The sequence below is a fragment of the Lotus japonicus genome, chromosome 3, assembly GCF_012489685.1.
Source record: "Lotus japonicus ecotype B-129 chromosome 3, LjGifu_v1.2".
Lineage (NCBI taxonomy): Eukaryota > Viridiplantae > Streptophyta > Magnoliopsida > Fabales > Fabaceae > Lotus > Lotus japonicus.
Window position 1 is genome coordinate 27315958 of NC_080043.1, and position 14024 is coordinate 27329981.

At 35.8% G+C, this 14024-nt stretch overlaps 1 protein-coding gene across 1 annotated transcript; it reads left to right on the top strand.

Moving 5' to 3' along the window:
* The first annotated feature begins 6131 nt into the window (after positions 1–6131).
* Positions 6132–12409, top strand: LOC130748671 (glutamate receptor 3.7). The gene is made up of 7 exons (XM_057601909.1): positions 6132–6259; positions 6452–6850; positions 7512–8875; positions 9284–9561; positions 10013–10044; positions 10686–11092; positions 11685–12409. The coding sequence occupies exons 2-7, from the start codon at positions 6592–6594 to the stop codon at positions 12096–12098; spliced, it is 2754 nt and encodes a 917-aa protein (XP_057457892.1). The 5' UTR covers positions 6132–6259; positions 6452–6591; the 3' UTR covers positions 12099–12409.
* Positions 12410–14024: the final 1615 nt, after the last annotated feature.

Here is a 14024-nt window from a genome sequence, read left to right on the forward strand (position 1 = left end):
TACATCAAATCCCAACCAAAGAGAGATTAGCTATCCATTTTCATGGATAGCTTTACAAATAGAGATGAAGAATGAGAAGAATCGAAACCGTCGTGATGTCTCACCGCTGAATCCGATACCCAAGCCTATTCTCTAGCCTCCTAAGCCTCTCTCCATCTTTCTCTATGTTTGGGTTCTTTTCTGATCAAGTTATATTACCAACTTCTTAAAAGAAGCTTTCTATAGTGAAAAACGCAGCACAGGGCGCTGGGCAGCTCGTTTTGGGTGTTGGGCAGCTAGATTACTTCAGGGGAAGGTTTTTGGCACCGCCTTGGACGTTGGACGGCCTCTGCAGGCCACTGGGCGCCCATTCCACCTTCAAACTTCTTTTTCTTGCCAAAAACTTGCTCTTTTTCTTGAATCTTCAATCCTACAGTAAAAGTTCAAATTAAAATCAAACTTAGGAACATTCTAGCCTAATGTTCACCTATCAATAAGTTATAATCAAAAGAAGTGGGATTGGATCAAGATTTCTCATGAATTCATAAGCATAAGTTCCTAAGTTGGTCATCAAAATTAAGTAAAATTGGCACTTATCAAAGCGCCTTATGACATTGTCGTCTCTTTGGAAGGAATACAGACGTGAGGAATTAATGTGGCTACAGAAATCCAGATTGAGGTGGGTTAAGGAGGGTGAACGGAACACTCAGTTCTTTCATCTGGTGTGTAAAATTCGAGCCACGAGGAGGAGTATGGAGCACTTGCAGGTGAATGGGGAGGTGCTTGAGCAGCGTGAATTATAAAACGAGCGATTTTTTTATCACTTCCAAGCCTTTTTTAGAACTGGGCTGCGTGGTAATATTAGGCTTTCAGGTTAGGGTGTCCAGAGGGTGTCAATGGAAGATCAAGCATGTTGGAAGATCATTTTTCTTATGAGGAGATTTGGGCTAAGATGTTGTTGTGTGATGGGGATCGGGCACGGGGACCTGATAGTTTTAACTTCAAATTTTTCAAAGAATTTTGGCATATGTTGCGTGATGATATGATGAAGATGTTTCAAGAATTTTTTGTCCATGGAAAATTAGAAAAAGGGGTTGAATGTTGGGTTCATAGCATTGATTCCAAAGAAGAGTGATCCACCAGAAATTGGTGATTACAGGCCAATCAATTTAATTGGGAGTATCTATAAGTTGATTGCTAAAGTGCTGGCGGCAAGGTTACAAAGTGGGATGCCATATTTATTGTCGTAGAACAAATTTTCATTCACAAAGGGGCACCAAATAGAAGATTGTATTTTCATAGCAAATGAGGTGGTGGACTCGATGTTGAGGGTTGGAAGGGGTTTTTTTTTTGCTTAAGTTGGTTTTTGCAAAGGCTTAGGATAATGTTGAATGAGAGTTCTTGATGGGTATAATGAAGGAATTGGGGTTTATAGAGCGTTGGAGCATGTAACATATTCATGTAATATCAATTTAACATCTCAAAACAAGACAAGTCAAAGTCAATCAAAGTCAACACTTCTCAAAAGTCATCATGATTATTATTTTCACTAAATAATAATATAAATAATAATATTTAAATACTAAAAATAGAGGGTTTTACAAGATAACTAACTTATATTCCCTTTTCACCCTCATTCCAAATTAAAATTATTTCAACATTATAATATATAACATATTAATTAATAAATTAAAAAATATAAATTTTAATAATATATCAATTCTATTATGTATCAATTACTAGTTGACTCAGTTAAGCTATTATTTATCACTTGCTACTATTAAATCAACATCAATTAGTGACAATTTTAATTTAAATTAACCAATTAATAAAATATGGTGTATTTTATTGACTTTTAAAAACATAAAATCATAAATAAAAATGAAAAAATAATATTTTAATTTCAAAAAATAAAAATTTGCATAATTGAATTTAGAATTTAAATTTAAGTCAATATTTATCACATATTATTTCATTATTAGGTCAACATCAAACACATGATACGATAAGAGTCTATTATAATCTGATCCTATCATATTCTTATTTAACTCTACCATATTGTGTTCTTATCATATCATGTCTCTGTCAAACAAACTAGTGTATTCTTTTCATGTCAAAAAAGGTAATTTCAAATTGAATAAATTTAAAGTTTAATATATTCTAAAAAAAATCTTGTACCACGCTAATTAACTCACGTTTTATCGATTGAAGAGACAAAAACTTCGAAGATGGAAAACTCAAAGGTTTATTTGGGTCGTGTTATGTATTTCTTTGTCCTTTCTCTTGCAGCCACTAATCGTGTCACAAGTAATGGTACCAATAGATTAGTTTCTACAGGTCCAAATCAAACAGAGTCACCTAGCACAGGACCTGTTGTGGCACACTCATTTGTGTCTAAGGATTTTGGTTTCAATCATGAGATTGAGAGACTAGTTCCTACAAGCCCAAATCCAGCACAATCATCGGGCTCAGGACCTATTGTGGTCAATAATGGGATCCAGAGACTTATTCCTACAGGCCCAAATGCAGCATAATCACCTGATCTAGGACCTGTGGTGGCACACTCTTTTGTTCCTAAGGATTTTGGTTTTAATCTTGAGATCAAGAGACTTGTTCCTACAAGCCTAAATTCGGCACAATCACAAGACTCACCTGTAGTGGCACACTCTTTTGTGTCTAAGGATTTTGGTTTTAATCATGAGATCAAGAGACTTGTTCCTACAGGACCAAATCCAACAAAATCACCTGACCCACCTATTGTGGTACACTCTTTTGGGTCCAAGGATTTTGGTTTTAATCATGAGATCAAGAGACTTGTTCCTACAGGCCCAAATCCAGCACATTCACCTGACCCGAGACCTGTTGTGGCATACACTTTTGCTTCTAATAATTTGGGTCTCAATCATGAGATCAAGAGACTTGTTCCTACATGCCAAGATCCAACACAATCACCTGACCCAACACATGTTATGGCACACTCTTTTGTATCTAAGGATTTTGGTCTCAATCATGAGATCAAGAGACTTGTTCCTACATGCCCAAATACAACACAGTCACCTGACCCAGGACCTGATGTGGTACACTCTTTTGTGACTAAGTATTTTGGTTTCAATCATGAGATCAAGAGAATTGTTCCTACAGGCTCAAATCCAGCACCGTCACCTGACCCAGGACCTAATGTGACACATTCTTGTGTGACCAAGTGTTTTGGTTTCAATCGCAAGATCAAGAGGTTTATTCCTTTCATGCCCAAATCAAGCACAATCACCTGACCCAGTTCCCGTCGTGTATATAGCATTTTTATATTTCTAGCCTCAATGATTTTATAAGAGCTTTGTGATTTCAATGGTGTTGATGCACCCGAAATAAGCGGCTAGTTATTAAGTCTCCAATAAAAAACTTTTGTTAGTTTCATAATTTTAATGTCTTCGCAGAGAAATTTGACACGATATTCGGTATGAAACTTATATACTATCTTCTAAATTTATCACGGCTGCAAATGCAACTTCTTTCCTAGTCTCTTTTAATTTTGCAATTCCTTTAGCTTTTGTAGCATTGCGGTTTGATAGATCACTATTTTCATACGTAATATTAAAAAAAATTATATAGTTAAAAATTAATCCATAATAACTTCTTATGAGATATGAAGAAGTTATGTAACCAATGTTCCCTTAAAACTAGGGGACTCCCTAATATGTACCACTTTTCGAGAAGTGCAATTTTACACCACTTACTTTGACCGGTTATAACAGGTCAACACATTAATTTTTTTAAAAAAAAATATCATTAAAAATTTGTTATATATTAAATTTCTTTAAAAAAATGTGTTGACCTTTTATACCAGGTTAAAAAAAAGTGGTGTAAAATTGCACCACTCTAAAAGTGGTGCATATTAGAGGTCACCTAAAATTAGTTGAAGTGGTCACAGATAATTTCTTAGTTCAATGGGGTGCACATGAATATGATGGTATTAGACCAAGAAATGAGGTGGCCGGTGCGAAATATTTTAAGGGTGGTTGTGACCTCTTGGAAGAAAGGTGAGAAGAACATGGCCTCTGGGAAAAGCCTTGGTCTTTGATGGTCATGATGGGTAAGAAATTTAAGGTTTGATTGAATACTTGTAGAAACTACAATACATGCATGAGAAAAAGAGTCGCATTAGTCTTCTCTTCTCATTGGAAGAAGACACAATAGAAACTACAATACTTGTCTTGCTTTTTGTGAAACACCACAATCATCATCAACACTTCACATAATGACATTACAGACCTGAGTATTGATAGCTTCAGGATCATTAAAGACATTTATGGAGATGGATCTTCTCCTCATCCACATGGCCCTAGTATTACATGCGATCATTATAAAAACCAATGATTTTCCCAATGGGCATTACGTAAGGTATCAATTTAACTCAGATAATATATATTAATTAAGTACGTAATTGTTAATTTTATTAGTAACTTATAAATCTTGTTTCAAGTTGCAAGGGTGATGTATATCGTTGGGAATGGTGTCGGCTGGTGGCAATGAACTTTAATCACTTGTCGACAAAAAGTTTTTCTAAAATGCTTTACGTAGCTTGGTTCTATAAGAGCATCTTCAATGGAGTCCTTATTTTGAGATCTTAAAATAAGATCCGGATCTTATTAGATCCCACCATTGGAGCTATCCTACATGGCATGAGATCTTAGCAAAAGCTAAGATCCGTGCCTTAGCTCAGGTACTCTCAAATATAGAATCTTAAATAAAATAATATTTTTTCTCTCTCCTCCAATACCATTAGATTAATGATAAGGCTTGGTCCACTCTTAAGTGGAAAAAAGTTTTTGCAAATATCATAAAATGCCCCAAAAAAAAAAGAATCGAGCCTCGAGAAAAAGGGGTCGCTTCACACATGCGACTCTTTCAACGATTGAGTATGTTGAACTAATGGTAATTAAGCTTTCTAAAATGTTAGATTCACATTATATATGTGTAATATATGTATTAATAGGTATTCTCTTTCTATGTGCGTGTGAGATAAAGTTTGAGGGAGAGGTAGGTACATATCCAACTCTCTCTCTCTCTCTCTCTCTCTCTCTCTCTCTCTCTCTCTCTCTCTCTCTCTCTCTCTCTCTCTCTCTCTCTCTCTCTCTCTCTCTCTTCTCTCTCTCTCTCTCTCTCTCTCTCTCTCTCTCTCTCTCTCTCTCTCTCTCTCTCTCTCTCTCTCTCTCTGATCAAAATCAAGTTCATCACTCTTGGGTGTGGCATGATCGTTTTTCAAGCCAAATCCATTCGATGTAGACCCCATTATACCAAGTACTGGTTCCCTACTGCCGAATTGACCATCATATCGCCCACATGCATGGGATATTCATCTTGGCATGATCGTTTTTCAAGCCAAATCCATTCGATGTAGACCCCATTATACCAAGTACTGGTTCCCTACTGCCGAATTGACCATCATATCGCCCACATGCATGGGATATTCATCTTTAGGAGTTGCAGAATTAATATCTTGAAAATCAAAGCATACCCGCAAAGTCTTGTTCTTCTTCATGATCGAGACACAATGTTTGAGATCCAATTCACATATCTCGCGATTCAGATAAATTTCTCTCATAGAAGCCTTTCAATCTCTCAATTATTGTCTACATCTTTATAAATGTATATATTTAAGGTAAACATATTAATTCATAGAAAAATAATCATATCTCTTCTCTTTCTATTTAATCACATGAGAGAAGAGGACGATCATGTCATTGTTTCTATCTTTTTCCTCTTATCTTTTGTTTCGCGAAAAGCTACAAAATTTAATCTCTCTCTCTCACCTTATTCTCTTCTCATCTTCCCTCTTCTCTTTTTCTTCTCCTAATTTCCTAAATCAAATAAAGCATAACAAAGTGACTTGATTGTATTGTTTGATAAAATTTATGGACCAAAATCAAGCAATCAAAAATAAAAATAAAATATGACATCTAAAATGCAATTAAGCTAAAATATAATTACCAACACTCTTCTATATATTTTTGGTACATCAGAGAAGAACACGCTTCTATATATATAACCCCTTTATTATTAAATTAATTTTACAAGAACATCATTAATTATTGGTCCCAATGAACATCAAACAATAGATATTGGTCCCAAAATTTGCAATAACATCAACATGACAACATGTACTCTTTTGGATAAATGTCAAAAAAATGATCTTAATTCGAGAGGCTTGAAGTCTCTGCAGCATCCATTCATTCCATTGTACTCAGACTATTGCATTCTGTCAACATTCTTTTCCAAAAATGTATAATTTTCATTCATCACTGTTCATTCTCAGTTTCTCACCATCACCTAACATACTTTATCTTTGACTCACTGACCCCATTATTCTCTTCTCTTCGAATAGCTTTGAATAGAAGCTCATAACAAAGTAGACTTTCGATGCTTTACTTCACTTAGAGCAACTTTTTGCTGACAAAAGTGCTTTTTTTCCCAGCTAAACTCATCTGGGCACCCATCAAAATGCAATCTTTCTTCAATTTCAATGAGTTTTCGGTGTTTTCAGATTCTGGGTGGGGGCAAGTTTGAGTCTTTACGGTGGAAAAATTGGTGGGTGGCTTGAAATTCAGGTCAAGTATGAAGCAGTTTATGGTTTTGCACCTTGTGGTTTGGATTTGGGTTATCTTCCTCTGTGGAACTGCTCACAGTAGAAGGCCTGAAAGTGTAAACGTTGGTGCGATTCTCACATTCGATTCAGTCATAGGTAGAGCTGCAAAGTTGGCCATGGAAATGGCTGTTTCTGATGTCAATTCTGACCCAAGAGTTCTCTTTGGGACCAAGCTCAACTTGATAATGAATGATACCATGTGCAATGCTTTTCTGGGTTCAGCTGGAGGTGGTGGCAAGCATTAACCTTAACACTTTTCTTGCTCTTTATATGTTTGTTTTTTATGTTTAAATGGATTTTTAGGGAAGGACAAGTTTCTAGCATGTGACAAAAAAATGTGTGAAGTTGGATATGTGCAGCTATTATTGTCAGTGACAAAGTCACATGATTAGATGATGCAACTTTATTTTGATGATTTTTAATTCCTTTCATTCAGGATTTTGTCTCGTGATGTTATTTATTTATTAGATTGCAATTAAAGATGTAGTTGAACCAGCAAACCCTGCCCTTTTTGCCATTTCATGGTTAAATATTCAGTTTCTTATGTTATTGACTTGTTGCATCTTAAATTCTCAGCCAATTTCTTAATTTGATGTTCTGCTTGATCATGTTTTATCATGCTCATTACTTTCAATCTTGCTAGTTTTATTATGTCTTTATACTATGAATATTTTGTTCTATCCCAATTATACTATACTTTTTATTTCAAGTGGTTGTTTATCAGTATCTGATTTTTCAGTTCTTACTGGTTTCTAATTCTGCTACACCTGGTTTTAGTATGAATCAAACATGTATTTATACATATTGTCCTGAGGATGTAAAATGTCTAAACTTAAACTTAGGGTTCTTGTAATTTACATTATCTGAACTTAACTTTCTCTGTATACAGCTTTTCAGATACTTGAGAAAGGGGTTGTGGCCATAATTGGCCCTCAGTCATCCGCCCAAGCTCATATTATTTCTCAAATTGCTGATGCGGTGCAAGTTCCTCTTATTTCATATGCTGCCACTGATCCAACCCTATCCTCACTTCAATTTCCTCTCTTTTTCCGTACTATACAAAGTGACTCAGAGCAAATGACTGCTATGGCCGATCTAATCGAATTTAATGGATGGAAAGAGGTCAATGCTGTATTCTTGGATGATGATTACGGGAGAAATGGAGTATCTGCTTTGAGTGATGAACTTGAAAAAAGGAGATTGAAAATTGCTCACAAGCTACCTTTGAGTATTCATTTTGATGAGGATGAAATCACCCACTTGCTCAATCAATCGAAAATTTTCGGTACCCGTGTGTATGTTGTTCATGTCAACCCTGATCCGGGATTGAGAATTTTTTCCGTTGCTCACAAACTTCAAATGATGGCTAATGGCTATGTCTGGCTTGTCACAGATTGGCTCTCTGCTACCCTAGATTCATTATATCCTGTGAATCAGACATCTCTCAGTATTCTCCAAGGGGTTGTTGGTCTTCGTCAACACATTCCAGATTCCAGGAAAAAAAGAGCTTTTGTTTCTCGATGGATTAAAATGCAAAAAATAAGTGTAGCAAAAACTAGTTTGAACTCCTATGGATTTTATGCTTATGACACAGTTTGGGCAGTTGCACTTTCAATTCATAAGTTTTTGGAAGTACATAAAAATATTACCTTCTCGCTTGATGATAGCCATATGCTACCTCAGTCAGAAGGAATTGGTATTCAGCTTGAGAAGCTCAAAATCTTCAATGGTGGATTTGACCTGGTCGATATACTCTTACAATCAAATTTTACAGGTGTGGGTGGTCAACTTTGGTTTAATTCAGACAAAAATGTCAGAAGTGGTGGTTATGATGTTATCAATATCAATCAGATGGAAATAGCTAGGGTTGGTTATTGGTCTAATCATTCAGGGTTTTCAGTTGTACCCCCTAAAGTTGTTACAAAAAAAGAACATGGTAATGGTATTGGTAGGTTTTCCCAAGTTCAGAAGCTTGATAACATTACTTGGCCGGGTGGGGAGACAGAAAGACCCCGTGGCTGGGTGATTGCTGATAATACAAAGCCACTGAAAATTGCAGTGCCAAGGAGAGCAAGTTTTGTCGAATTTGTAACTGAAATGCAAGATAGTCATCAAATTCAGGGGTACTGCATTGATATCTTCAACAAATCCCTTGAATTTATTCCATATCAAGTTCCTTTCGTATTCCAGCCTGTTGGGAACGGCAAAGAAAATCCCAATTATGATGCACTCGTGAAAATGGTCAATGACAATGTAAGTAAGACACACAATGAAAAAAGAATTAGTCGCAGAATTGGTTGATCCATGTTCTATGAGATATTGGTACTTTGTGAAATCATGCTTTTATTTATGAGTTAAAGACAGTGCTTTACTGAAGAACAACTGTACTATATGTAAATATTCAGACGGATGATCAGTACTTTGCACAATTTTAGCCTATAGATTTTTAAAATCTCAAATTCTCCTTTCTGTTTTTTGCATTTTTTGGGTGGGACAGAAATTGAGTAACTGATATTGACATTATTGGTTTTGTTCAGTTATATCCAAGTAAGATAATTCCGTTAGGTCCTTCACACTGGGTGCCACTTTACACTTATTAGTTACTAAAATTAGAGTGTTGGGTTTTTTATAACCTTGTTTACAATTGAAAGTTTGGTTCAGGTATATGATGCAGTTGTTGGAGACATTGCAATCGTGACAAACCGTACAAAGATTGTGGATTTTTCTCAGCCCTTTGCATCATCTAGCCTTGTTATTGTGGCTCCTATCAACACTGTAAGATCAAATGCTTGGGTGTTCCTCAAACCATTTACAGCAGCCATGTGGTGTGTCATTGCTGCATCATTTATGATGATTGGAGTGGTTATATGGATTCTTGAGCACCGAATCAATGATGACTTCCGTGGTCCTCCTCAGAGGCAAATTGTGACAATGTTTATGTAAGCCTTTCTAAAATTCTAGTAATGTTATGAAATTTTCCCATATAAGTTTTTTCTTTACCAATTACTATTTTAAGCTTACAACTATTACTGGTATATTCAGCATGATTTGGGTCCCGTTTGGAAACACAGCTTAATTAAGCGCTTATGGTCATAAGCGCTTGTGACATGAGCACTTATTTATTTTGTTGAAATAAATAAAAAATAAGCTATATATAAGCATAAGCTCTTTTTCATAAGCTATTGGTAGGTCATAAGCTGTTTGCATAAGCTCTCCCAAACACTGACATAAGAGTTTATGCTATCAGATAAGCTCAAATAAGCTCTTCCAAACGGGGCCTTGATTACTTTTTTCGGACTTAGCTTATAGAATTTGATGTAGCACTAGGGGCACCCACTGTTTTATCTCGTGTTTTAGACTCTAACTCAAAGTAGTTATTTTGTTTTTCAGGTTCAGCCTCTCAACACTGTTTAAGAGAAGTAGTAAGAAACACTGCGCTCCAAAGTCTAATAGTTCCTTTAATTCCTTTTCTTTCTTAAGATCATCATATATTTTACAGCTTAAAATAATCCTGTGGTTCAATGGATTGGCCCAATAGTTTGTCAACATCCACTGCCCCCGTTCTTTGAGTCGTAGGAGTAAATTCTCTCCCTCTCTCTCAAATATTTGGATTACAGAAAGTTGCTAATTTGCTATGAAAATCATAAATTTCTGTTTTCTTTTAGAATGCTTTTTATCAGTCAATATCAGTTCTACACAATGCATATTTTTGGTGTTGAATTAGTGTATTTTTAATATCTTCATAGTAACTTTTTTATAGCATTGTCATACAAAATGCTAGTCAATGGGTGTCTTTTACTTACAGTATGCACATTCAATCCTATTTAATTATACTCAATTCATTTCTTGTGTTTTGTCTGGAGTATCTCATTCTTTGTTGTCAGCCAGTTTTACACCCATTTGCATAATACTGTATAGACTGTAAAGTTTCAATTGAAAATTGACAATAGGAAACATGAAGAGGTATGAATCTTTTCAGTCCTTCATGATTTATGAAGTAGTGATACTTATGGGATCTGCATTACACTTGATCTAATAATCTTTCACCTTTTCATGAAATCAGATGAAAACACCATGAGTTCACTTTCCAAAATGGTGATGATAGTCTGGCTTTTCCTATTGATGGTGATCACGGCTAGCTATACAGCAAACCTGACTTCGATTCTTACCGTGGAGAAGCTTTCATCGCCCATCACAGGAATTGATAGCTTGATTGCAAGTAACTGGCCTATTGGATACCAAGTAGGGTCATTTGCTTACAGCTATCTGACAGATAACCTTTATGTACCAAGTTACAGACTTGTTTCCTTAGGCTCCCCTGAGGAGTATGCTACAGCGCTGCGTAAAGGGACATCTGGTGGCGGGGTGGCGGCTATCATTGATGAGCTTCCATATGTTGAATTATTTCTGTCAAAAGAAACTGATTTCGGTATTATTGGACAGCCGTTTGCCAGAAGCAGTTGGGGATTTGTAAGTGGCCATCTGAGTAGAAGATCAAAGTGATTAGATATTATTATATATATGACTAAAAGAAAGTGCTCCAGTTTTTCTTACAACAGTTTTAGTATAGATTGTAGAAGAATAAGTGAATAGTCACTTTAGTCCATGAAATATACAGGGTCGTTATCTTTCGTACCCCTACTAAAGAAATAGGCAAAATAGTCATTGAAAGATGAAACCGAATTTCAATTTAGTCGTTCAGGGACTAAAATGGATCGTCCTTTTTCATCTTTCATTGATTACATTGATCGTGATTTTCATCTCTCAAAGACTGAGTTGATTGCTTTTTATCTCTCAGGGAGGGACTGTTTTGCCTATTACCATATTTCAAGAACTAAGTTGACTGACCCCAAATATGTTAAGACCAAAATGACCATTCACTTAGGGAAAAAACGGAATTCTGTTTTGTAATGGAAAAATGTCTACTAGGAAAAGTTTTGTCCAATTTTTCATTTTCAAAATCCAGAATTTCATTTGTCATTTGGCTTTGACAATAGGCATCTTGAATCTTAGGTATGAAATGTTTGTGGCATTTCCTAACTTTTTTGGTACAATACACCAGGCTTTTCAAAGAGAATCTCCTCTTGCCCTTGACATGTCCACAGCAATTTTGAAACTCACGGAGAATGGAGAGCTGCGAAAGATACATGAGAAGTGGTTCTGTAAGATGGGTTGCCCTGAAGAAAGGAAAAGCAACCCTAAGGTTGAACAACTTTACTTGACTAGCTTCTGGGGTCTGTATCTTTCATGCGCTGTCGTCTCTCTTGCTGCACTTTTAATATTTCTGCTGCGGATGATTTGCCAATATGGTCGCTTCAAACAAAAACAAAAGGATATTATCGTTTCTTCATCTTCTGAACCATCAAGCAGTCATTGTTCCCAGGTTGTTGGTAACTTCTTTAACTTCATTGACAAGAAGGAAGAGGCCATAAAGAAAATGTTCGCTCAATGTGACAATAGTCACAGCCCCAAGTGAGATGATCATTATGATTGTGTTGCAAAAAGGCTCAAATTTGTAGATTTCAATGAACTGCTGATTTCATTGACTATATGGTAGTAACAATAGTGATAGTCATGTAATCATGTATATATTATGGAAAAAACTTATGCTGCGAGAGTTAGCCTCACTATGATATGGATGTTTTCCGCTGGAATAGTATTGACTCCGGTTGTAAGTTATCTAAGAATGTGGACATCCACATCAATCTCCCCACCTTTGAAATGACAAAAAATTGGTTCATGGATTGCACCTTTGTATAATGATAAAATGATAATGTTCCTTTAACATATTAAGGTGCGCACTACCCTTTAATGCGACCCCTGTGATTTCACTTGTTTGTTTCACATCTTTGTCATATTGCAATCCCTCAAGGTCACATCTTTGACCTAGGCAGTCTCTACTTTCTGAAACACATGATATCTCAACAAATACAAAAAGGAAAACTTTAGAAAATGAATTCTCATTATTCACGAAAGCTGTACTTTTTTGGTTGTGAGGCCACACATGCGCTTATATATAACTAGTGTGTGTGGTTGGTTCTCAGGTCAAGTCCACGCAAATGGTTGATTAACTCCAAAGCACGTTAGCTAAGAAGCTGTATATATTGTAACTTATGAACAAGGGTGATTTTGGGTCTAAAAGATCAGATACATGCAACCAAATATGTAGTTTATCTTATCCCTAAACTTACTTGGGTATGTGTAAAAAAAGAATGTAAAATTTAAGTGCTCAGCCGACAAAATGCCTCTTCCTTCCTTTGGGTTTTCAAATTCAAGCAAGGCTTACTGAAAAATTCCCCAGAGTGGCAAATGTTTAAACTATGGGTTAATTCCACTTTTGGTCCCCCAACTATTGCCTTCCTGCGAAAATCGTCCTCAAACTTCAAAATTAGCAAAAAAAAGTCCTCCAACTATATATGTCATTGCACTTTTGGTCTGCTGTTTGCCTTCCGTGAGAAGCTGATGTGGCTCTCTCACGTGTGTCTCACGTGACTTTCTTCAGAGAGCTTGATGACTGGACAAGACACATGCTTCTCACGTGACTCTTAAAGGCTCCAACGGTTATGAAATTGCAAACCCTAATTAGACCTGATTACCCCCTTTTAGAGTCACGTGAGAAGCATGTGACTTGTCTACTCATCAAGTTCTTTGAAGAAAGTCATGTGAGACACGCGTGAGGGAGCCACATCAGCTTCTCACGTTAGTTTTCTCACGGAAGGCAAACGGCAGACTAAAAGTGCAACGACATGTATAGTTGGAGGACGTTTTTTTGCTAATTTTGAAGTTTATGGACGATTTTCACAGGAAGGCAATAGTTGGGGAACCAAAAGTGCAATTAAGCCTTAAACTGGTGTATTTTTGTCTTCTAGCCGGCAATCTCCTTTAGAAAATTGTGGTAGTCTCTTTCAATAAATGAACTTGAGACATCATCATTATGGGTCTAGCTAGCGTACTACTAGACCAACACCTTGTTGGCTATTGGTATATTTAACGTATTAAAATATAAATCCTAATGATAAATAATTAAAGGATAAAATTTATAATTGACAACAGACGGATTATTGTTAAAATTTAATAAAAAGGCTTACAAAATTACTATCTAATTTTTTATTGTCTAGAATACATGTATATTTCCTTTTCCATACGAGACAATTCTATTTGAAATGAGTTTTTTATTAGACTCAAATATAAAACCTTATTTAATTTGATTACAATCAAAATGCAGAACCATATATTCATTAATATAAAATTATTATTTATTAAGATATTTTTGAAGTTTATAAAATTTAAATAAGCTGTAAAAGTTACTCAAAAAAAAAAAGCTGTAAAAGAATAATAACCTCTTTGACAATTCATAAGTTGCGCAATGTTACGTGTAACACCGTGGCCACTCATTGTGTTC

Bases quoted from the DNA above. Each gene is read 5' to 3' on its own strand.
- LOC130748671 (XM_057601909.1), top strand. From the start codon at position 6,592: ATGAAGCAGTTTATGGTTTTGCACCTTGTGGTTTGGATTTGGGTTATC. The intron at 8,876-9,283 runs GTAAGTAAGACA...AGTTTGGTTCAG, and splicing joins TGAAAATGGTCAATGACAAT to GTATATGATGCAGTTGTTGG. The intron at 10,045-10,685 runs GTAAGAAACACT...TCATGAAATCAG, and splicing joins AACACTGTTTAAGAGAAGTA to ATGAAAACACCATGAGTTCA.